Source organism: Populus nigra, chromosome 1 (genome assembly GCF_951802175.1).
Source record: "Populus nigra chromosome 1, ddPopNigr1.1, whole genome shotgun sequence".
Classification (NCBI taxonomy): Eukaryota; Viridiplantae; Streptophyta; class Magnoliopsida; order Malpighiales; family Salicaceae; genus Populus; species Populus nigra.
Window position 1 is genome coordinate 19,261,614 of NC_084852.1, and position 26,144 is coordinate 19,287,757.

At 33.8% G+C, this 26,144-nt stretch overlaps 2 protein-coding genes across 4 annotated transcripts; both read right to left on the reverse strand.

Moving 5' to 3' along the window:
- Positions 1 to 7,295: 7,295 nt before the first annotated feature.
- Positions 7,296 to 10,145, reverse strand: LOC133679862 (cyclase-like protein 2). Its single transcript, XM_062102581.1, has 7 exons — positions 9,628 to 10,145; positions 8,671 to 8,715; positions 8,493 to 8,565; positions 8,141 to 8,238; positions 7,925 to 7,995; positions 7,712 to 7,849; positions 7,296 to 7,509 (listed from the first exon to the last, which is right to left on the reverse strand). The coding sequence occupies exons 1-6, from the start codon at positions 10,043 to 10,045 to the stop codon at positions 7,724 to 7,726; spliced, it is 831 nt and encodes a 276-aa protein (XP_061958565.1). The 5' UTR covers positions 10,046 to 10,145; the 3' UTR covers positions 7,296 to 7,509; positions 7,712 to 7,723.
- Positions 10,146 to 21,397: 11,252 nt separating this feature from the next.
- On the reverse strand, positions 21,398 to 25,304 carry LOC133684393 (cyclase-like protein 2). Of its 3 annotated transcripts, none has more exons than XM_062106831.1 (7): positions 24,774 to 25,304; positions 24,558 to 24,602; positions 24,265 to 24,337; positions 23,288 to 23,385; positions 23,127 to 23,197; positions 22,604 to 22,741; positions 21,398 to 21,989 (listed from the first exon to the last, which is right to left on the reverse strand). In XM_062106831.1, exons 1-6 carry the CDS (start codon positions 25,168 to 25,170, stop codon positions 22,616 to 22,618), a joined length of 810 nt encoding a protein of 269 aa, XP_061962815.1. In that variant the 5' UTR covers positions 25,171 to 25,304; the 3' UTR covers positions 21,398 to 21,989; positions 22,604 to 22,615. The 3 variants fall into 3 exon arrangements, with proteins under 3 accessions (XP_061962815.1, XP_061962816.1, XP_061962817.1); XM_062106832.1 differs by having other exon boundaries at positions 21,398 to 22,000; XM_062106833.1 differs by having other exon boundaries at positions 21,398 to 22,015.
- Positions 25,305 to 26,144: the final 840 nt, after the last annotated feature.

Sequence of the window (26,144 nt, forward strand, 5' to 3'; positions counted from 1 at the left end):
ATCTCAATAGCATCAAGGACCAACTGAGAAGCTTTGATTGCACCAATAGATCCCACAATAAATACAAAATTGTCTTCCTTGGCGCGAATATCAATAATTCCAGGTTTCCCCATAGCTTCTGCTTTCTTAATCACTTCATCATCATAAGTATAAGCCTCGGGATCTAATACTACAACCTAGAAAATATTTGTTTCAGAAGCAAGCACAACTACTAGATAGCGGTAGAGAACCAAATTGGATCAGCAACAACATAACATTATGACTTAAAAAATAGCATACCCGAGTACTTTGAAATCATAGTTGCTAAAATAACTTCTTATTACAGATGAGCAGAGTTAATTTCGCAGCAACGTAGTAACCAGCCTTTTCATCCCAGTGGATGTTGGCAACCTTACGCTTGGTGTGTCTTTGTTTCATAGTTTACTGCATGAGATGAGTTGAAAATGCAAATTGCAATCTTACCCACAAAAATAGACTGTTTCAACCCTGCAAATTTCGGCATCACTGTGAGCCGGGCATGATTTCTTTGTTTGTATCTCAGGTTTTAGTTAAAACAGTATAAGCTCAACAGCACCCACCAAATACACCATAATCCTATAGAAATCAGGGTTGAATTTATGTTGTCTTTTCAATTCAATTTACGTGTTAATTAATTTCTCAATATTTTTTTTTAAATATGTTGTCTTGAATTTATGTGAGCTAAACTATATTTTTACAGGTCATCCAAGTTATTTTATTAAAACGATAAGATTATATCAAATCAACCTCTATATAATTTATTTATTTTTTTATTAGAAAAACATTAACAACGCTTGAATGTTTCTTTTATACGTTCAATTTTTTTTTTGATATGATTCTTAACATAACATCAGCCAACGACCTAGTATTCACCCATGCTTCATCAAGGGTTGTATTTTTTTTTCAAAAAAAATTGGATATGCAGGCAGGCTATTTCAACACATTTTTTAACATAGAAAAAACTCAAAGTGTAAATAGAAAAGTTTATGGAAGCATCTAATTAAATAAATCAATAATTATTTATATAAATAAACAAAAAAAACTCGTTAAGAATCACTAAAAGTAAAATTGAAAAAAATTAATAGATAGATATAAATTAAGATATTTGATCTTGTAAAATAATATATTTACCTGATTGTATTTTCTGAATTTGTTTATTAAAATCAATGAAAGATAATAAAAAAAATAAATTTATTGATTGAATAAAATAAAAGGAAAAAAATTATGCAAAGTCGAACATATTAGAAATATTATCAAAAAATAAATTTAATCTCTATAAAACAAAACAAATTATAGATAAATCAGAACAATATCAAAAATCAAATACACATAATTAAAACAATTTTACCATTTCAAAATATATTTTTTGAAAATATGTTGTCTTGAATTTATGTGAGTCAAACTATGTTTTTATAAGTCGTTCGAATTACTTTTGAACCCATCAAGTCGATCAAGTCAATTTGAATCAACATCCACATGATTTATTTTTCTTTTTACTAGAAAACATTAGCAATGCTTGAAATGCTTGAATGTTTCTTTTATATGTTAAAAAAAAATTTAATCCAACTCACAACGTAACATAGGCTAACAACCTAGTATTGACTCATGCTCTGCCGAGGGTTGTATATTTTGTTTTCAAAAAACAATTGGATATGCAAGCTATTTCAACGTGTTTTCTAACATAAAAAAAAATTAAAGTGTAAATCAAAAAGTTTATTCAAGCATCTAATTAAATAAATAAATCAATAATCATCTATGTAAATAAACAAAAAAAGTAATTAACAATAACTAAAAGTGAAACTAAAAAAATTATCAGTTTGAGAAATAAATGTAAATTAAGATATTTGATATCATAAAATAAAATATTTACCTGGTTATATTTGCTAAATTTTTTATTAAAATCAATGAAAGATAAATAGAAATAGAAGTTCATTAATTGAATAAAATAAAAAATATATATATACAAGGCCAAACACATTAGAAATATTATCAAAAAATAAATATTTTTATTTTAAAAAATACATTTAATCTCTATAAAACAAAACAAATTTTAGATAAATCAAAACAATATAAAAAATTAAATACAAACAATTTTTTTTAAAAAAAACACTCTATTCAAGAAAGGCCCGTAAAACCCGTAGTCTAAATCATAAGATCGAGATAAACCGATAAAAAACAATTAAAGATAACTACTAAAACCAATCTTAAAAAAAAAAAACAATAACGTAGAACAATGAAATCGAAAAAGAAAATGAGACAAAAAAAAATGTTGAACTGCATTAACCTTTCAAACTCTTGACTCGGGTCATTAGATTAAAAGCATCACAAATGAAAAAGCCGCAAAGCCCAATCTTCGGCAAATCAAACGCCAAAGGATGAAACCATAAAAAATCAATTACACAAAAAGATTTAAATCAAAAAATTATAATTAAAAGAATGAGAGTGAAAATCAAAATAAAAAATAAATTTGAGAGCAACAAAAAATTTCAATTAAAGGGTTAAATTGAAAGAAAAATAACTTTAGCAAAAGGAAAAACAAATCAAAAGAATGGAACCCAAATTGGAAAAAATAATACACCATAAACTTAGATTGAAGGATGAAATTGAAAACTAATAAAACTTTAACAAAAAGGCTAAGAAAGAAAAATCAAAAGAATAAAGACCAAATTAGAAAAAATAATATATGACAAATTCTAATTAAAGGATTAAATTGAAAAAAAAAACAAAACTTCTATAAAAGAGCCAAGAACAAAAATAAAATTAAAATTAAAAGAATAAAGATTATAATTGAAATATAGAAAACAAAGAGGAAAAATGTGTATTTTTTTCAGGTTGGAGAGAGAAAATAAAGGGAAAAAGGAAATAACTACCACCAACAAATTGCTCATCAACCACCATCACGCACCGTGCCAAGAGGAATAGGGAATGGTGGCACTTCCAACACATGATGAAAGGGCAAATCCCATCACTAGGAGGCATTGCATGTGACATTCAAATGGTACAGACACCTCTCACATGTTGGCATGTTATGAGCATGTGTCAATAGCTTTTTTGAATAAAAAATTAATTATTCAATGTTAAAAGATGAAAATGCACTTCTTGAGTCTAAAATTTACAAAAAAAAAAAAAAAAACTGTGTGAAAGAACTAAAATGCCTTAAAATCCATGCTTTATTTTTTCTTTATTTTTAAGGGCAAAAATATCTTTTTACTATATGCTAAAAAACAAAATGACTAAAAAAAAACCTTGGTTGATAGTTCTATTTTGTTTTTTACTTAGAGAAAAATGTAAATGTTTTTTTAAAGATGTATATACCCTCTAATAACTTTTTAATAACCGATGAACTATTGAAAAAGATCAAGTTGCTTTTGGCACGGAGGCTTCTATTTTTTTTTTTTTGCACTAAATGATAAAATTATAATTTCATTGTAGCAACTCACAATCTAGTGATATAGTAAAAAGCCCACATTATATATATATAATGGAAATTGATGATGTGGAAACAATATCCTATAAAGAATTAGTAATATAACATCAAATAATCTTTAAAATGTAATTATTAAACAATTCAAAGATATGATTTTAATTTTTTAACAAAGTCTTTTAAGATAGAGTTGCCTCGTCACAAGCAGAGGAAAACCAAATAAAACAATGTCATTTCAATCAAGTCCCAAATCATTTTTAAAATTGATCTAATGTCTCCATTGTCTGCCTGACTCATTTAAAATGTTATGATCGTACATAAACCTAAAATCTCTCTCTGTATATAAAATACAACGATCAATATGACATGCCTAATCAAAAAATATATAGAAAATGCATGTATGTTAAGATGATAATTTTACTCTTGTGTTTGATGGATACACATTCCACCCGATCCGAGCAAGTAAGAAATTTATTGACTCATATATAAAATATCAAGTTTTAAGTTGTGATGGTGCTACAAAAATCATAGGGAATATTCTGGAAGGAATTATTCCTTAAGATCCTTGTAGCTCATTCACAGTGTGTTCTACGACCTTTACTTTTAGAATGCATTGACTTCTTTTTTAATAGATTTCTTCAGAGGTTGTAAATCTTCTCTTAAGTGAATACCTGCATAATGTCCTTTAGAGACCCCTAGAGGTGTTGTTGTGTGACCCTTCGAAGATCAAGTTAGTATAAGGTATTTTTATGTAGAAAAAAGACTTTAATAAAGGTATTAATAAGCTTTTATGAAGATAGAGAGGAACTAGAAGAAGTTGTAAAAGTTAGAGAAGAATAAGGATTGTGTTTATGTCTAAAAGCATAAGGTTTCAAACCTTTTTTTTTTTCTATATACTCAAGCTTCCTTTTATATTACCTGACTTGACTTGCTTCATAAAACATAGGAGGGGTAGAGATGTAATCTCGTAATGGTAAAATATTATTATTCTACTGCTCATACCATCACATCTAATTAATATAAGCATGGACTATTTGTTTGTATTTAATGAGATGTAATGAGTATCATAATTACTAACCCAGACCCGGAGTATAAGAGGCTCAATATGGAGTTACCTTTTACTATACGTTGAACCTAAAAAGAGTTGGGTTCAGCTTGAACATTAAACCCAAAGGGAGTTAGGTTCAGCTTGTGATTATACCCAATACTAGTTGGGCGCGAGCGCGTCCTAGCTTAACATGGGGTTGGGCGCGGGCACATCCTGACCCAACATTGGATTGGGTACAGACGTGCCATGTCCCAACTTGAAGTTAGGCGCGGGTAAGTCCTGGCCCAACATGATGTTAGGCGCGGATGCATCATGACCTAAGTAGGAGTTAGGTGTAGAGAAAACATAACCCCATTTTGAGTTATGACTTTTATATGATGGCCTTTAAATGGGGGAGGTTTTTAGAAAATCATGACCCATCAGTAGCCCCCCAAGTGTGCTCAAATTATTTTTTTTAGAAAGATAGGGAGACTTAGAACCAAATAAATTTTTGACTAACCTTAGTTGAGTCGTAATCCTGATCAGGATGTCTTTTACACTCCCCCTATCAGGGCCTTACTGGTAGGGATGATGTTCACATGGAGTTCATTGTTTGAGTCTTCAATGTGTTCTCAGTCCTTCCTCAGAAGAGCATTGGGTATTCACTATTATCCTGGAGAAATAGGTCCTAGATGCCATAGAGGTGTGTAACCCTATTTGGATTAGTAGGAAGTGTTGTTGTAGGAGGGTTGGTTCCTACACTTCTTAATATTGTAAAGGCTGGTACTCGTGCTACCCATGAGAGATATGGGTCCCAGACCGCACACATGATATGTAACCCGAGTTGGATAGACGGGGTGGGCTTGATAAGGCTGCCTCAGTACTCTTGAATGCCATAGAGATCGGTCTTGTGCTGCTATGAGAGATACGGGTTCCAGACCGCACATATAGGTATTTAGCTCGTTTGGACAGACAGGATAGACCTGATAAGGTCGCTCCAATGCTCTTACTTCCAACTAAAAAGGCTAGACAAAAAGAAATAAGGGGGCGTTGAAAGTCACCATGAAAAGTGAAGCATTGATCCCCTAATACTACCTAGAGAAGTGGATCTCAAATGCCACAAGGGTGTGTAACCTTGATTGGTGATAGTGGAGGTTAATGCTCACTTAAAACTTCATTATCGTTTTGGAGAGGTGGACCCCGGATGCCACAAAGGTTTGTAACCCTATTTGGATTGGTAGGAAGTATTCTTGAGAAATGAATGTAAATTAAGTAAGAACACAAATGATAAAGATATGCATTCTTTATTGATGAATTCAACAATGATACAGCGTAAGGTGGTCTGAATGCCATGCATGAGGAAGGTTAGAGCCTTGTAGATCTTGTGGGTGATAGGTGTTAGCTCTGATCACTCGTGTCACTCTGAAGGGACCATCCCACTTTGAAGCTAGCTTTCCTATACTTTCTATGTTGCTCGTGGCTTCTAACTTTCTTAGTACCAAGTTTCCTTATTTGAAGGTTCTGTTTTTAACTCTAATGTTGTGGTACTGAGTAGCCTTGTATCTGTAAGCTTTATTCCTTATTGCAGCTGTGAGTCTGGACTCTTCCAGTAAGTCCAGATTGACTCTGAGTCCTTGCTTATTGTTTTGAGGAGAGAAGTGTAGTACTCTAGCGCTAAGACATTCAATCTCTACTGGAATCATGGCTTCAATTCCATATGTGAGGAGGAAAGGGGTTTCCCCTGTTAAGGTCTTTGTTCTTGTCCTGTATGTCTATAAGATTTCATTCAAGAGCTCTATCCATTCTAACTTAGCCTCTTTTATCTTCTTCTTCAAACCATTAAGTAGGACCCTGTTGGTAAATCAGCTTGCCCATTTGTCTGGGGGTGTGATACTAAAGAGAACCTGTGATTATTCTGCAGCCTTTCACATTGTTCTCTCATCTTCTAGTTGTCAAATTGGGTTTTATTGTCGGTGATCAGTATCCTAGGTGCCCTAAATCGACAGATTATATCCCTGATCCAATGTGAAGTTGGGCGCGGACACGTCTTAATCAAACTTGAAGTTGAGCATGAAGAAAACATAACCCCATTTTTTATTATGATTTTCGTGTGATAGCCTTTAAATGGAAGAGATTTTTAGAAAACCATGACCTATCCAGTTGGATATATGAATATTATTCTACCCTACTTGAATCCAATCCAAAATACAAATAACCTAAAGATTTTTAAAAAATATGTTTATACCAAGATATATATATGAACACTTTTCTTTTCCGGTCACTTTCCTTCCTCTAGATCCTCTCACCCCCTCCCACTCTCTTTTCCAACCAGTAGAAGAACCACCCGAGGCAAAGGAAGGGCCACTCCAACAGTGCAGCAACAGCTCCAGAAGAAGCAAAAGATCCAACTCCAACAACAGTAGATGCAGCTCTAGTAGCAGATCCGCCAATTTGTTTTGTTTAAATTGTAAAACTGGTTGATTAAGCTCTTTGTTTTGATTTTTTTTAACGTGTATAGGTGTCAAGTATGAATACTTGAAAGCCGATAAATTTCTGGTTTGGATATTAAAAATTCATGCTCGTAGGATTCCAAGTTGAATATGAATAATAATTTTAAGTTTAGATTCGGATATAGATAGTATCCATGCACAACCATTTTCATCGATATGATCTATGTTTCTGACAAAGTTAGAAGAAAATAATTTAAATAAACACCTAACTTTCCAGACTCGTAAAAACAACTAGGCGTTAAGATTTCGGTTATTTAGAGTATATCAGTTTTCATCCATTTAGATTGCCAATTCAATCACCTACAGCTGTGAGAAGTTACGTAATTTTTGTTTTTATTTTTATTTTTTATTTTTTTGCCATCAAACACATACCATTCACAATGATAAAGAACAACCCGTAAACAAAAGCAAAAATACAACCACCATAGGCTAAAAACCCTAATAAAACAGCTTCATGCTGCCAGAGCCCATGATCCTCTGTCAGCTTTATCTTATTTGTCTCCACCAACCAAAGCTTTGATCCCCATTTCCTGCAAGAATTCAGCAATTCTCTTGAATCTATAACAATTAATCAAGTTCAGTTATAAAAGAGAAAAAAAAAATATATAGTGGGAAGTAATATAAAAATAATTTACTATCATCGTTTGCTTTGGTTGAACGAAGATTTTCTTTCCTAGAGAAAGAAAATACATCTCGCCGGAAGCTAAATACGTTGAGATGTCAGAAACTTACAGTGGAAAATTATCATTTGACGAGAATGCATCTTATTGGTGAAGCTTCAGCACCTAGCAACCTTAGAGGTAAACAATGGATAGAATATAGTCCAGGTTGTATGTCATCAAGTTTTAAGCTTTCCACAATGATGATTTCCTGCAACACAATTAGCATAACAATTAATTAGTGTTGAACATCCTTTAATGTCAATGGACGACAAATTAGACTTACTCTGCTTTCCAAGAGGACGAGATGAGCTGAAGCCAAATCACTCCAAGCGGCAACAGATAAGTAGTCAATTCCTACGTTGGCAAGGTAAACAAACTTATCTGTTAGGGAAACATCAGTTTAATTTTCAAGAAAAAACAGCATACACAGAAGTTTGACAAAAACTAAACTATAGAACGTGGAAAATGTTTAATTGAAGAAGATTGATCAAAAGCTTACCAATAAGCTTAATGTCAGTGTTCTCTACCAACCATTTTGCCCCGTCCTGAGTAAATCCCACAAAGCTCGTGTCGAACTGATTTTTGAACATAAGTCGCCTGAAAATTTCCAATTGAATTTCCTTCAGATGATAAATTTTAGCAATGCTCCAAAACAAAAAATCGTCACATTCGAATGTAATAATAGCCTGCGCCAGCCCAATAAAAGTCATGTATTTTCCATTCTAGCCCTTTGGGCCTTACAACTTGAAATCTGGGTCAAATCTAACCTGACACAGACGTAAAACATTTATAATTTCATATATATATATAGATATGGTTCAAGTTTAAGATCTATAGGATATTTGGTATACCTATCAGTATTGTCTGTTCTGAAAAGAACACGCCGAACTCCTTTCGGAATATTTAAGCTCTTCATGACCTCAGCTGCAAAATGGCAATATTAAGGAGGTGCAAGCGTCACAAAATAGCCGAATAACATAGAGGGAAAACTAAACACATGATAATTATTATAGTAACTAAAATACATACCAGTTATGTTCGTACCCCTTGGAGCATCGATTAATAGCCCAGGACCTTTAGAATTAAGTGCACGTAAATAATTAGTAATAACATTCACTACAGCGAAAAAAAAAAAAAAAACAACGGACGAGATCTCGTCACTCAAAATTAAAAAAAGAAGATGAATGTTACAAAATTAAAAGCCAAACTGCACCACCTTTTCCTCCCCCAACCGGATTAAATCAAAATTTAATTTTAACTTTTAATTTATGAAATTTAACTTATACAATATCTCTTTAAAAAAAAATATTTTGATTCAATAACAGTTATGAAGTATATTTTTAACTTAAAGTAAGTTTAATTTTTTTTTAAAGTAAGTTTAATTTTTTTTCCATAAGTTATTTATATAAAAAAATTTAATTAAACTCAAGGCTAAAAAAATGTTTTTCATAAATCATGTTAAATGTACTCTAATATCATACATAGATTAACTTGTCTAATTTTTTTAACCAATAAAAGATACTTCTTTTTTCTACATATTAATATCCAAATCCAACGAGGAAGGGACTTATCGTTAGGGATGGTAATGGAAATTCATGAGCTATATTTCTTGATATATTATATTTAGTATTTATTTGATAAAAAATTTAAATATTTTATTATAAATTTTTCATCAAGTTTTGAGTATCCATATGAGTATTAATTATTTAATTATTATTTATCATTTAATAAAAATTAAAAATAGTTAATATATATATATATATATAATATACATATATTTATATATTTTGGGTTAGATTTAAACAAGTTTTGGATTGAATTTAATAATATTTATACTCTATTCATTAATAACTATCCAATAAATAATTATCTATTCGGTCGGGTGAATATTATCGGTGGAAATCTGATTAAATTATTATCTCTACTTGTTGTAAAGATTAAAACAAGAACTATAATCAAGATTGATATGGTTGTTTAAACAGTTACCGTTGAGCACTTCCAGGTCTAGAGTGTCCACATCAAACCCTGCATCGAAGTAGTGATCATAGAAATGCCCAGGTGCATCAACATGTGTGCCAGTGTGAGTCACCATCTTCATCTCAGATACATTGACCATGGACCCATTCTTAATTTTTTCAGGGAACTGCAAGAACTGGCCCAGTCCATTTTCTGTGCCGAAAGATGGCATGTTGGCTGTGTACCTATGAGTAATATCAAAGATTCTACCATCACCATAGACTTCACGTCTAATTGGGACAAGTTTGTTTTCTTGTGAAGAGGAGATGCAGGTGTCTGTGGTGTCGGGAATATTGGTGGGGCAGGCGGTGTTGGAGGCGGTGGTGGTAGAGAAGGGAGAGATGAGGAGTAGCAAGAGGAAAGGCGTCATGCCTTTGGCTTTGACCATTGTGAAATGAGTTACAGATTGTTAAAGAAAATGAGCAAGGTACTATCTTGTGAAGACGATGGTTGCGGTTTCTTTGGGTGCATGGTTGATATTTAACGTGTAGAGGGGATGCCGATCGAGGAAGCTCGTTGTATAGTTTCCTACTAGAATATTCTAAATATTTAAATGCAAGTGTATGTTTTTGTATAATACCATTAAACTATTTTTAAATTATCAATTTCATTTTTCATTTTTCTAGGATGAGGAATAGCATGATATGTTGTCTCGCCATATTACGATCATTCTAGGATGAGGAATAGCAGATCATCCCTTTGGGATTGGCAATGCAGTGAGGAATTTTCTATATATTATATTTGAGCTAATTATATAATTTGATTATATATATATATATTAAATTGTTACTATGAATTCGTTTATATTTGGCAATTTGATATTGTAGATTACCAAAAAAAAAAAAAAAACAAGAAGGAAAAAGGTCATCGTCGCCAATATGAGGAGAAAAAAGACCACATGTATCTTTAGTCCTGCATTTGTTTCCACGTGTAGGCATGTATGATGCCTGCTCCCCATGCTTTCTAGACAATTTGTTTAATTTAGTCCATGCTTTCATGTTAAACCTTCAATTGATGAGTTCTGAATTCAGTCCGAACCAAATTCAAATCTTTTTCTTTTAATTGAGACCCACATTCAATTCCACCCGAAACCCAATAAAAGCTTGACTAGGGTGAGGATAAGGGAAGGGAAAAGAAACAGGGGACCAACTTATAACATGCCCATAACACAGATTATGAATTTGATGTTAAGTTCAGTTTTAACGAGGATGGTATAATATGTATTTATCTCGGTATTAAAACAAATTTTACCCTACTTTTTTATATGTATAAAAAAATTATTCTTCAAAATTATCTTTGACCTCACTGAATCAATTTGGTTATGTTTTAGTAATTTTCATAGGTTTAATTTCAAGCCCAAATTATAGGTAAAAAATCGAGTCATAAGATCTTAAAATTAAACCTATTATAACAGGTTTAATGACACTGTCAACTTGTTACCAGTGGTCTGCACTCTTTTGTTTTTGGTGTTGAATAAATCAACAACGATTATACTTTCTCTTTGCATAAAAAAAAGAAGCCAACATCACCTTCTATCTGTTTTTTTTTTAAGATTCATATCGGGTTTTGACCGGGTTTAATTTACCTCCTCCTTACAAAAAGATGCTCACATGGCTTGCCATCTTGAATACGTACCCACAACGGTCATATTGGGCTTTAACTGGGTTTGCTTTGCAGATTATGAGATTACACCTGCTGTTTACGAAGCGATACTCACAGGAACATTATTAACATCTCAAATCCACAGAAACAATGGAGTGCACGCAAAAAAACTAGTAATTAATTATTTTGTAAGGCATGAGTCTCTGAGGTTTTTTTTATCATGCCACTGGGCTGCAAAAATATTAATATTCATAAAGATAAAAACTTACTTTTTCCCCAAGTTGTCAATAAAACATTAATGCAAGTACGATTATTATGTCTTATAATGTCTGTTTTTTTTTTTTAATTATACTTGTCTGAGATGCACTTCAAATGTACTCTTGGGTTTCGAGCAGTGAATCTAATCCTTTCAAGAAATAAATAAACTATGTGTATGATCGATGGAGCGAGGGTCATGTTCTTGGATTTTTCTAAGATAACTTATGGTTGTGTATGAATTTGGAAACCGTGATTTTATAATTTGGTATCAGCAATATCACTGTTGCAACGAAATGGATCTTTCTTTTCTTTGATGTTTCTTTAAAGAAGGTTGTTTTGTTAGAAAATAATATAAATCATTTCCTGCGACCTTACCAAACAGTTACAAGTTTGAATTTCACCATCCCTATTTATTTGATAAAAATTAAGCACAAGGTAATGTAAGTCTGTATAAATTTCAAGCTTAAAGGGTTTTCATTTAAGGAGGTGTGTTAGAAAATAATATAAATCATATATTGAAGTTTCATCTAACAACTTAACTTTTGGGTTGAGATGGTTTTTTGACATGTTTCTGCTATATACCTAGCTGAAAAATCATACGTATAAGGTGTCTCTTGTACCATTTTATTCTATTCAATTTCTTGGCTATCAAGACTTGTAAATGTCTTTTATAGTTGTCTTTGAGTTTGGTAAATACATTGCACAGATGGTTCTTGAATGTCACCTTCTTCTGGTTTTGGATCCCGTAAAAAGTACAGTAGCTTATATTTTTATATGTTTTTTTAAATATGTTTATATTAAAAAAATATTAAATTAATATTTTTTTATAATTTTAATATGTCAGTATAAAAATAAAAATAAATTATTTTAATATATTTTTAAAAAATACATTACTGACATATTAAAATTATAAAAAAATATTATTTTAATATGACAAATATACAAGTTTATAATTTTAATATGTCAGTAGTCATAGCTCTGTTTTATTATCAAATTGTTACTGGGAGTGCCTTGATCAGAAGAACTATTTCTTTTTTTCTAAATTCGAGAACCGACCAATGATCAACTTGTATTGAACAAGTATTTTTATATGACTTTTTATCATAACCAAACAAGTCCTTATATATGGCTTGCATATCAGATCGGGAACGGCATTTTTTTAGTTCGAAGCTGCAATCTCCGTGTATGGAGTTCCGTGTTGCTCGTGTCTTGTTGCTCTTCAAAAACAATAGCGTGACATTATAAATTTAAATAAATATTATCTCCTTGACTCTTTAGTGTCAAATTGATTTTTATATTTTTGATACCTTTCTACACCGTTAATTAGGATAGGCCCTGAAATTGGTCAGATCTACGCGCATATTAATTAGATGGATAGACAATACTCATTTTTTTATATTAAAAAAAATATTCTTGATATTTTATTGTTTTCTTCTTTATTCTCACCGAAAGATATTAAGATAATTTATACAAATCACATCTTAGATATTTTAATATTTTTTAACTCAATATATCTCAATCTAAATATATATACTACACATATTAACATAAAATAATAAAATATTTATCAAAGATCAAATGACACCCGAAAATAATCAAATGACACCCAAATATTACAATTATAAAAGGATTAGTCATCACAAGCTGATGTCTCTCTCACCAATTAGGTATACAAAATACTATGTGCATATAAATTAAATATTCTCTGTTAGCATGTAGTTACTAACAAGTATACCAACATCAAGACATAATAGATACTCACATAATTACCAGAGCAATATATATCATATCGAATTATATGGAATTTAGTTCAACATAATGCGAGTACAAATTCAAGAATGAATGAGTATTTAAAAAATAAAGCAACATATATAAATATTCAAGAGATTAGCTAGCTATACTCGTTATATAATCAACATACATATTTATTTATATTATATGCATATTAAAGAATATCTCACTTACCCAAAAAATAAAAGCAAAAGACAAGCGGATGCAGAACAAAAAACTATTGAAGATCGTTGGGAGAAATATTAGCAAAACTTATAACCAGGGGCGGAGCAAGAGAAAAACATTAGGGAGGGCCAAATTATAAATTGGGGGGCCAAGAAAAAATTTCATTACTTTTATTACATATTTACAAGGAAGGGGCATTTTCTTGCAGGGGCCGGGGCCCCTGCCAGCCCCCCCTCCCTTCGCCACTGCTTATAACGAATACGAAAAACACTTAAAAGATTACTCGATGAAATGTAACATCAAAGATTAAAAACTCTAAGCATAAAGACCAAAATGTAAATATAAAACCGAACTAATTCACTCAATTGATCCCGAATATAACATAAACTGATCAAACTTAACACACCCGATAAAACTTTATTATTGGGTCAACCGGAATAACCAATCGGTTGACCACTATTATAGGCCAACAGGACGGCTGATTTAAACCAACCAGTCAACTAGCAACAATTAGTTGGTTGATCGGTCAGTTTAGCAAATCGATCTACCGATTGATTAAGATTTCCAGAATCTTGATCTATCAGTCTCTAAATCTGCAAACTTTATAATAATGCAATTTGTTCTTCAACAACCCATAATTCCAGACATTAAATGAGTTTATTTCGAGCCAACTAGCATCTTAATACATTAATTCAATCCCTTAAATCATTATGTCATTAAAATAATATAAAAACACTAATTACTTCTTAAATCCTTCTATAATTAATCCCTAACTGAGAAAAAAAAAAAGGAGATGCTTGCTTATTTCTTCAATCTTTTTTTGAACCAAACACTTCAATTCAAAACTGAAATCCTTTTGTAAATAAAAGAGGAAAGTCACAGCAGAGAAAGAAGAAAAAAGAGAAAACAATGTTCTTAGCAACTTTTTTTTAAAAAAAAACATAGGCTAATTGGTCTGGAATTGGGCTGAACCTTGGGTTTAGGCGTGTTTAAGAGTGTGGTTGCGGTTGCTTTTCAAAGTGTTTTTCATTCCGTAATGCATCAAAATAATATTTTTTTATTTTTTAAAAAATTATTTTTGATATCAGTACATCAAAACGATCCAAAATATATAAAAAAATTAATTTTTAACAAAAAAAATTAAATTTTTTAAAAATACGGGTTGGCTCGCATTTCCAAACGCTCTTTAAACCAAGAATATGGGTGTTCCAGTCACTGCCACACCAACACAAACTGGTATTTTCATTCTCAAATATTGGCTAGTTGACAAATAAACAAAGGACACTTCGATCTATAAGCATTTGATAAATGAAGTAAGGGCACATTTAACCAGTGAACACGTGACATGATAATATCACCATCCCAGATTTAATCCAAGAACATGCATGTGAACACATGGAAGTAGCATTCATATCAGACTACCAAACCTTGGACAATTAATTGAGGTAATAGGCAAGGTAAGGAATAGTAATTATTTTCATTAGATTCATCATAACACAAATATTAATGCAAACGTGTGGATACATATTTTAGTGATACAAACTGCAACATTAAAGTTTTAAAAAAAGATCACAGTAACTCTTTAGCAGTTGCTGACTGATGATGACAGTGGCACGCATGAAATCATCAATCACGCTCTCAAGTATTATATCAAGTATTACAGGAGTAAAACAGGTAGCAGCTGTGGAAATTCAGAGCTAGCATGGCTTCGGCAATTATCTATTTTAATCCAATCATATAAAATGGATCTAGCATCAATATGGTCTCCAACGCTATATTATATGTCTCTGTCTCTCTTGCATTCTGGGAGCTTTGAAGGGTATCTTGATCTATAATCGCAGTAGTTGCATAGTATTAGTTACTTGACTAGCGTTTTAGATTAGATGCTTTTTTTCCAATAAAAAAAATTATATACATAGAATTTTTTTTGACATGTTTCTGTAATTAAAAAGGTTTTAAAGTGAATATAAAAAATTTATGTAATTAAATAAATCAAGAATTATGTATGTTAATAAATAAAAAAAATTATAAATAATAACTAAAAATAAAACTGAAAAAATAAAAAAACAAATATAAATCAAGATATTTAATCTCGCACATAATTGTTTTTTGAAAAATAAAATTTATCTATATAAAAGATAAAAATATATATATAAATAAATTTAAAAAATCTCTTTAAAAATTAAATGTATATAAAATAACTAGAAAATAAGTGTCATTTAAAAAAAACTCTATAAACAAAATAAAAAAAAAAGATATAAACAAATATAATTTTGAAAAAAGAACATATAAAAAAACATTAATTTTAAAAAATAATTTAGGAAAAAAAAAACCATTTTGTTAAGGCCGTACGCCTGGTATCAATTGTTCTCTCTAATGAAGACTACGTAGCAATTGTCAACATTTTTGTTAACCTTTCTCCAACCACCATGACTTTTGTCATTGTAGTAGTTGGTTCTGCACATGGGTTGCTGTCAATGCTTCTCCATTCACCTATAAAGAGAGAGACGGGAGAGAGTGCAGAGTAGTGAAGTGTAGAGAGAGTGCAAGTGTGCAGAGGAAGACAAAGCAGATTTGAGAGAAAAGAGTGTAAGAGTGAAACACTGGGTTTTGTGGGGTTGTATTGGGTTGAGTTGAGTGTTTGTATCATTCCTCCATTAATATACAATCTGTTGCCTCCATGGACGTACCCGGTTTTGGGGAACCACGTAAAATCTGCTTGTTTGTGTTTTATTTGTGTTTGCTTTCGGTCCAGTATGCACAACAAATTGGTATCAGAGCATTAGGGAAGCTTAAACACAGAAAAACACGTTTTTCAGCTCTCTGTTCAAAGTTGCAGAATTTTCAAAGTTCTCAGATCTTGTTTTTGACTAGCTGCGGAGATTCCTCTCGTCGATACGAGTCCGGCGATATAAAGATCGTCGAAATCGGAGTTAAAACGAGCCCTGTAGAGCTCGCCGAAGTTTCGCCGGAAAACTGCCGGAAAAACCAGTCAGTGCCGGAATTCTCGCCTGAGAAGACAGCCACGTCATCCGACACGTAGGCGCTGAGTCATCATCCACGTCATCAACAGAGGGTCCACATCGCCCTGTCATCAGCCACGTCATCCAACAGTGGCAGAATATTCTCTTGACAGAATAAGAATATTCCGTTAACAGTAAGAGAATATTCCTGTGACAGAATATTCTTTATCAGAGACAGAATATTCCTTTCCTGAGTCAACTCGGTCAGATTGGTGTTTTTGGCCAACTCAGTGATTTTTTGACCCGTTTTTGGCCGAGTCAAGTTGGTTCCTAGCATTTTCAACCATTCCGGACGCAATCGTGGTGTCCGTTTTGTTAAACAGCATACCGAAGTTACTGTTTTGACACTTTTGAGCATAAAAGTGTGTGTTTTAACAAGTTCGGGATTCCATTTGTAATCCAAAGACGTCATAATGGCTGATATTCCAGAAGAAAAATCAGTGGGGAATGCTAGTATACCTCCACAATACATCCCGGTATCGAATACCAAATTTGAGGTGGAGAAGTTTGATGGGAAAGGTAATTTTGGCATGTGGAAATGTGAAGTCATGGATATGCTTGTCCAAATGAATTTAGATTTCACTCTAGAAGATAAACCAGAGGATCTGGATGATAAAAGCTGGGAAAGGATAAATCGGCTGGCTTGCAGTTCCATCCGACTTTGTCTTGTAAAGGATCAGAAGTACGCCTTTTCAGAACAAAACTCTGCAAAGAAATTATGGCAAGCACTGGAGGACAAGTTTATGAAGAAGAGTATAGAGAATCGTCTCTACTTGAAGAAAAGGATCTTCCGATTTCAGCATAAGAAAGGTACTTCTATGAATGAGCATCTGAATGATTTCAATAAAATGATAGCTGATTTGAAGAATTTAGATGTGGAAATTGATGATGAAGATAAAGCTCTACTGTTATTAAATTCACTGTCTGACACATATGAACATCTTGTCACCACTTTACTGTATGGTAAAGAAAAAATTAAATTCATTGATGTGTCCAATGCTTTGGTGAACAATGAGTATCGGAAGAAGGACCAGATTGTTCACAAGGAGTCAACGTCAGAAGCATTGACAGTTAGAGGCAGAACAAACCCCAGAAGATTTCGAGGGCGAGGGAGATCTCGCTCAAAATCCAGAGGAGAATCATCAAACAGACGATATCTTGCAAAAGATGAGTGTGCCTTTTGTCACAAAAAAGGGCACTGGAAGAAAGATTGTCCAATTAAGGGCAACAAGGAAAAAGATGAACCAACTGTGAACGTTGCACGAGATGAGGATGAACGAGACTCTGCATTCATGGTCTCATCACCAGAAAACCATTCTGGTGAATGGATTCTTGATTCTGCATGTTCCTATCACATGTGCCCTAACAAGCACTTATTCTCGAGACTCGAGGAGTTCGATGGAGGAGTTGTGTTGATGGGTAATGATGGTGAGATCAAAGGGATTGGGACTATCCATCTGAAGATGCATAATGGGGTAGTCAAGACACGAACAGATGTACGGTATGTACCTGATTTGAAGAAAAATCTCTTCTCACTTGGAGTCCTAGAATCCAGTGGTTATAAGATTATCATGCATGGTGGAGTCTTAAGAGCAATCCGTGGTGCATTAGTTGTCTTAAGAGGCACGAGGAAAGGAAACTTATATTTCCTGGATGGATCTACAGTTACTGGTACAACAGCTGTCTCCAAGAGCATAGAAGATGATGAAGCAGATAATTCCAGACTTTGGCACATGCGCTTAGGGCATGCTGGTGAAAAGGCTTTGCAAGGATTAGTCAAGCAAGGTCTATTAAAAGGCGCCAAGACTGGGAAGCATGGGTTCTGTGAGCATTGTGTTCTTGGAAAACAGACAAGGGTCAAGTTTGGCACTGCGGTACACAACACAAAAGGGATCCTAGATTATGTTCACACAGACGTATGGGGACCTTCAAAGAATGAATCTATTGGAGGTAATCGTTGGTTTGTTACTTTTATTGATGATTTCTCAAGACGAGTATGGGTGTACATGATGAAACACAAGGATGAGGTCCTTGATATCTTTCTGAAATGGAAGAAAATGGTGGAGACTCAAACTGGAAGGAGAGTTAAGACTCTTCGATCAGATAGTGGTGGTGAGTACACTTCAGATCCTTTCTTTGAAGTTTGTCAGAATGAAGGGATCAAGCGACATTTTACTGTTCGCAAAACACCACAACAGAATGGAGTAGCAGAACGCATGAATCGCACATTGGTGGAGAAAGTCTGATGTATGCTATCACATTCAGGACTAAGCAAAGTGTTCTGGGGCGATGCATTAAGCTATGCTCGTCATATTGTTAATCGGTTACCTTCAGCCGCATTAGATGGAAGAACCCCATTGGAGGTATGGTCAGGCTCTCCTGCAAATGATTATGACTCTATGCGTATATTTGGTTGCTCAGCATATTATCATGTTACTGAGTCCAAGCTAGATCCTAGAGCCAAGAAAGCTATATTTTTGGGCTTTAGTGGAGGAGTAAAAGGCTACAGACTCTGGTGTTCTAAATCAAAGAAAGTGATTTTGAGTAGAGATGTCACTTTTGATGAGTCTGGCATGTTACAGCAAGAGAAATCACAGGAGAAGGAAAAACAGTCTGGTGATGCACAACAGGTGGAGTTGGAGACTTCAGTCATCCCTATAAAGACTGTTCAGACAATCCCTACTGAAGGAGATCCAGATGAAAGTTCAGATGAAGAGGATGCAACAACTCCAGCAACCACACAACAAGAATCCATTGCAACGAGTAAACCGAAAAGAGTTATTAAGAAACCTGCTCGGTATTGTAACATGGTGGCTTATGCACTTCCGATGATTGATGATGGAATCCCCTACACCTACAAAGAAGCAGTACAGAGTGTAGAAAGTGCAAAATGGAAAGAGGCAATGGATGAAAAGATGAAATCTCTCCACAAGAATCAGACTTGGGATTTGATACAACTCCCTAAAGGAAAGAAGACAATTGGTTGCAAGTGGGTATATGCTAAGAAGGAAGGTAATCCTGGAAAAGACAACATCCGATTCAAAGCAAGATTGGTAGCAAAAGGCTATGCTCAGAAGGAGGGGATAGATTATAATGAGGTATTCTCTCCCGTTGTTAAGCATTCATCAATCTGTATTCTGTTAGCCTTGGTTGCACAGTTTGATTTGGAGTTAGCCCAACTTGATGTGAAAACTGCCTTCCTACATGGAGATTTGGAAGAGGAAATTTACATGTCTCAGCCAGATGGTTTCAAAGTCACTGGGAAAGAGAATTGGGCTTGTAAACTGAAGAAGTCATTGTATGGATTGAAACAATCTCCTCGCCAGTGGTATAAGCGATTTGATAAGTTCATGGCAGAACATGGATACACACGGAGTCAGTTTGATCACTGTGTATATTTTCGCAAACTTCTTGATGGTTCTTTCATCTATTTGCTCTTATATGTGGATGATATGTTGATCGCATCGAAGAGCAAGGTGGAGATTGATAGACTGAAAGCTCAACTAAGAACTGAGTTTGAAATGAAGGACCTTGGAGAAGCTAAGAAGATTCTTGGCATGGAGATTCAGAGAGACAGAAGAAAAGGCACAGTCTGTTTGACACAGACCCAATACTTGAAGAAAATTCTACAGAGATTTGGGGTAGATGGTAAGACCAAGCCTGTAAGCACACCTTTAGCTCCTCATTTTAAGCTAAGTGCTTCAATGTCTCCACACACAGAGGAAGAGCGCAAACAGATGGCTCAAATTCCTTATGCAAATGCAGTTGGTGCATTAATGTATGCAATGGTTTGTATGAGACCAGATATTTCACATGTTGTCAGTATTGTGAGCAGGTATATGCATGATCCGGGAAAGGGTCACTGGCAGGCAGTTAAGTGGATTTTACGGTACATTCATGGCACAACTGATATTGGTTTGAAGTTTGAGGGGGATGATAGACTCGGACAAAATTTAGTTGGTTATGTCGACTCGGACTATGCTGGTGACTTAGACAAGCGCCGTTCCACAACAGGCTATGTGTTTACACTTGCTAAAGGGCCTGTAAGTTGGAGGTCAATGTTACAATCAATAGTAGCTTTGTCAACAACTGAGGCAGAGTATATGGCAGTAACGGAAGCTTTCAAGGAAGCTATTTGGTTACATGGGTTGATTGAAGATTTGGGAATTGTTCAAAAGCACGTGGATGTCCATTGTGATAGTCAAAGTGCTATTTGTCTTGCAAAGAATCAGGTTCATCATTCCCGCACCAAGCACATCGATGTTCGATTTCATTTTATTCGAGAAATTGTGGATGAAGGGGATATTCTGCTACAGAAGATTGGTACTGCAGATAATCCAGCTGACATGCTCACAAAATGTGTCTCAGGGATCAAGTTCCAACATTGTTTGGACTTGGTCAACATCTCTCGATGTTGAGCACCTTCAGGGTGCAGCGCCATATGGCGCGTTAGAGGCAGCATTGATTGATCACGAGGATTGGATGGAAAAATCTTGCCAAGGTGGAGATTTGTAGCAATTGTCAACATTTTTGTCAACCTTTCTCCAACCACCATGACTTTTGTCATTGTAGTAGTTGGTTCTGCACATGGGTTGCTGTCAATGCTTCTCCATTCACCTATAAAGAGAGAGACGGGAGAGAGTGCAGAGTAGTGAAGTGTAGAGAGAGTGCAAGTGTGCAGAGGAAGACAAAACAGATTTGAGAGAAAAGAGTGTAAGAGTGAAACACTGGGTTTTGTGGGGTTGTATTGGGTTGAGTTGAGTGTTTGTATCATTCCTCCATTAATATACAATCTGTTGCCTCCGTGGACGTACCCGGTTTTGGGGAACCACGTAAAATCTGCTTGTTTGTGTTTTATTTGTGTTTGCTTTTGGTCCAGTATGCACAACAGACTACAGTCAAATCTCAAGGCTCTCTTATAAGAGACCCAATAACTTTATCTCTTGAAATCTCAACACAATTGTAAATCCATTCTTCTATCCATTATGGTTCCTTCAACAAATATGTAGTCGGCACAGAAAATAAAATTGAGGGGTGAAAGCACAAATAAAACTATGAAATTTAGCTCTTGCACGTCTATATTCATAATTATTTGGGCTCCTAAAAATAATTAAATTTGAGATTGTTAAAAAAGAAAAGAAAAGAAAAGAAAAGGTAGAGGGAGAAAAGGAGGGGTTTCCGCCGTGTAACTTTTGTTGCCACCTGCATTTCTAGGTATCCAGAGACATGAGAAGCGACCACCAACCAAGATGCAAAAGAGAACGAAACAAATGTCCCGATGGATTCACGGCTTCATGCATGCAGCAAAGGTTAACAAATTCTTGAATATTTAACAGGTTGCAATGGGTTCATTGCTTCAGTTTTTCTTTTTGTGCCTTGAGCAATCCTTCCTCTACCGGGTTTTGTCGGTAAAACAGCACACTAGTTGATGTCCTTCGCTGGCTCGGAAAATAGATTCGGAACAAATGGAACCCACTGGTTTGCTTCATTTTCCTGATACCAAACTACTTGTCATCAAGCTGGATTTGTGGTCAGATAAATGATTGGTAGTAAGTTTTGGTTGTTGTATTGTGGACAATTCAGACAAAAACAAATTCGGAATCAAGCGAAAGACAAGATAATTAAGATTTGTAAGCCAACTTCGAACATGTTATTATCATTGGACAACAATCGATATACCCTGCTAATAATAAGTATAATTTCTTGGTAAGCTAATTTTGATATATGAATTACTATATCTAATTACATATAGCATTAAGCACATTCATAAATCGTAAAACAGAGAACTCAAAATATATTATTATTGTCTTATCTATACCATGGTCAAGAGTCCTAGGAGGCACAAGGATGGTCGGCTGTTAGTACCATCTGATTCTACTCGATACCTCCCTGGGCTGATACCATAGTAGTTTTCTCCAAGAAATTAGGCAGTAAATAAAAGTTAATATGCCATGGTACAGAATTTATTTCAGAAAGATCCATTAATTGTATATGAAACAAACAAAAATGTACATGTCACTGGCACAAAGCTTGGATTTATCTTTGACAGATAATTTAGAAAATTACGATCAAGTTTGGAATCAGTACTTTAGATGCCAGAAACTTACAATATAAAGTTATCATTTGATGAGAATGCATCGCGTTGGTGATCCTTCGGCACCGAGCAATCTTATAGGCAAGCAATGGATAGAATACACACCAGGTTGGATGTCATCGAGTTTTAGGCCTTCCACAATGATGATTTCCTGAAACATACTAGGCATATTTAGTTTGGGATGTTGATTTCCAACACATTCTTTTCCTCGAGAGCAAACAATTTAAACTTTTTTTTTTTACTGAGGAGATAAAAAGCGAAATCAGGCCAATTGCTTCTACAGAAAATAAATTTTTAGCTCGTAGATACCAATAATACCACCTTAATTAATTTAGTTCTCTAATCATCACAAAATCGAAAGTGACTTTCTACTGTGGCGGAGAAGACTATCGAAATTCTGAAGGTGGCTTAACAGAAGAATCCAAATTAAACGGCTGGAAGCTTAAATAATCGCTTCTAATCAACATGAAGAGGTGCTCCAACATGCTAGTCAAAATTAAACATCATTTAATTACTTTACACTGCATTAGTCTCACCCTGCTTTCCAAAAGGACAAGATGAGCTGGAACCAAATCACTCCAAGCAGCAACAGCTAAGTAATCAATTCCTACATTGAAAAAGAACATATGCATAGAAGTTTTGAGAAAAACATAGCTAAAGAACAGAAGTGCTAGATTGAAGAAGGTTAGTAGCTTACCAACAAGCTTAATGTCAGTGTTGTCTACCAACCATTTTGCTCCATCCGTTGTAAATCCCACAAAGCTTGTATCGATCTGATTTTTGAACATAAGTCGCCTGAAATTTTAGTTATCAGATACGTAAATAAATAGCTATGACGCAGATCAGCAATCAGCATACCCAATCTAATGGTCTCGGCCAGCCCCCACCGTATTTGAGGTTCTTACAGCATATTGACCTCACAATTTTTTCCATGGAAAACTCATGAAACTAATCGAAAGTTTTACCATACGAAGTTTTCAGGCTCCATTTAGGCTATGGATTGATGCACTCATAAGAAGTTTTTTTATCCTTGATTGAAGCATGAGATGATCCCTTCTATATAAAGCATTCATTTTGACGCAAAAGGCGTATCAATTCATGCATAACGTTTGATAGGTAAATTTATATACCATCAGAGTTATAAATCTAAAAAAAGTTTGAACTAATCAAACCAGTTAAATAATAAAAACGAGCATAATTTTTAATTCAAATGCTAAATTACTCTGAAATTTTGTAAGCACGTTCGACATACTCGGGTCTATATTAAAAAAAATAATAATAAGCTAGTTAGCACCGACTAAAGTCGTTTTCATGCCCAAGTATTGCTTGGAAGTTTATGTTTTGGAATTTTCATTACTTCTTTATTATTTTTGGATTAATTTTTTATTTTTCTTGTTATTTTTAGATTTATTTTTTACCGTGTAATTGAGGTTGATTTAGTATATTATTTAAACAGTTTCGTATACTATTAATATATAAATTATTTATATTTAAAGTTAATCCAATTAGAGTTTCTTGACAATTTAATTATCTATAATCTAAATGGTGTTGTGTTTTTATAGTGCATTGACCTCACTGTTTATTCTCTCATATTTTAATATATAATTTTATATTTTTTAATTTAATCATCATTTTTTTTTAAGCCAATGAATACATCAACCCAAATAGAATTACCTGTCGGTATTTTCTGTCCTGAAAAGAACACGTCGAGCTCCTTTGGGAATATGTAAGGACTTCATAACTTCAGCTGTACAAAATAGACAATTCTGTTGAATAAATCCTGGGGAAAAAACAGAGGAAGAGAAAAAAACCTACTGTTGACCCGTAAAAGAGCCGAAGAAAGGACATTGAGAAAATTAAGAAAGAAAAACCAGTGCTGATAAAACTACGGTAGAAAAGGGTTGAGAATTCTCTGAGTTTGTATTTATACTATAAAATATGCACGGAGAACAAAGTGGAAAACATACCAGTTATGTTCGTCCCCCTTGGAACATCAATTAATAGTCCAGGACCTATTGAAACAACAATTTCAAGATCGATCAGGTTCTCATATAGACGCACCATCTACCATACACAAACCTTATTCCTTTCCACAAGCCCATTAACAAGAGAGAAGAAAAAAACAGGATTAAACCAACAAAACACCACAACTATATAGGTAAGTATAAGAATATTTTCATTACCATTAAGTACTTCAAGGTCAAGAGTGTCCACATCAAACCCAGCATCGAAGTAATGATCATAGTAATGTCCAGGTGCATCGACGTGTGTGCCAGTATGAGTGATCAACTTCATCTCCGATATGTTGGCGAAGGACCCATTCTTCATGCTTTCAGGGAGCCTCAGGAACTGACCCAGCCCATTTTCTGATCCCATGGACGGCATGTCGCTTGTGTACCTGTGGGTTATGTCAAATATTCTCCCATCACCATACACCTCACGCCTGATTGGGATAAGTTTGCTGTCTTGTGAAGCGGGGAAAGAGGTGTCCATGCTGCCAGGGATGGTGGGGTAAGCGCCGCTGGAGGCTGCGGTGGTGCAGAGGGGAGACAGGAGCAGTAACAAGAGGAGGGATGCCATGGCTTTGGCCTTAGCTACTCAAATGACAATTGAAATCACCGAAAATTGAGTTGAAGTTACTGTATATATCTAAAAGATTACGATGGGAATACCTGTGGTTGTAGAGAAGAAGCAACGCTACAAGTTATTTATAATATTTTATATTATATTTTGAATCATATAGTGGTTTATTTCTACAACCTTATGACATTAATTATTTTGACAACCAATCCGTGTTGGATGTTACTAGATTTGTGTCCCGTTCTCGACCGCCAGTCTATAAAAAAAAATTGAATGTAAAAAGAAATATTAAAAGAAAATTGAGGTTAAATAATATGATTAAAAAAATGCAATAATACTAAATAAAACAAAAAAATTATAATTAAAAAAAATCAAAAGAACCTAACTTGAGTTTACTCGGATTACTAAACAACTAAATATTGATAGGTGAAACTAGAAAAAAAATCAGTTAAATCAGGTTAACTCGAAAACTTTACAACTATAGACATAAGATTAGAATAATTTTATAAAAAAAATATAGAAAAAAAAAATTAAAGACCAATTCTTAATAAATTAAATGAGAATATAATAACTTTACATAAAGAAAAATGAAAAGAAAAACATTGGAAGCTCAATCTCTAGTAAATAAAATGCTGAATCACAAAAATTTTAAAAAGTAAATAAAAAAGTTCAAGAAAAATCAATTCGAGCCCCCTAGGTCAAGCTACAAAATCTCTAATCTAGTCGTGATATCAAGATGACCGTGTTTGAAAGCAAATTGAATAAAGTCATGAAGCTTAATTAATGAAGAACTTAATGTGAAGTATGAAAACAACAAAAAAAATTAAAAGAGCAACGGAAAAATATATGAGTCAATCGTGGTTAACTCGCAAACCTTGCGACCATGAGTATAGGATCAAGATTACATAATAGAAAGAAAAGGAAAAAAAAGTATGAAGATCAATTTCTAATAAATTAAATGTTGAAAGATGAAA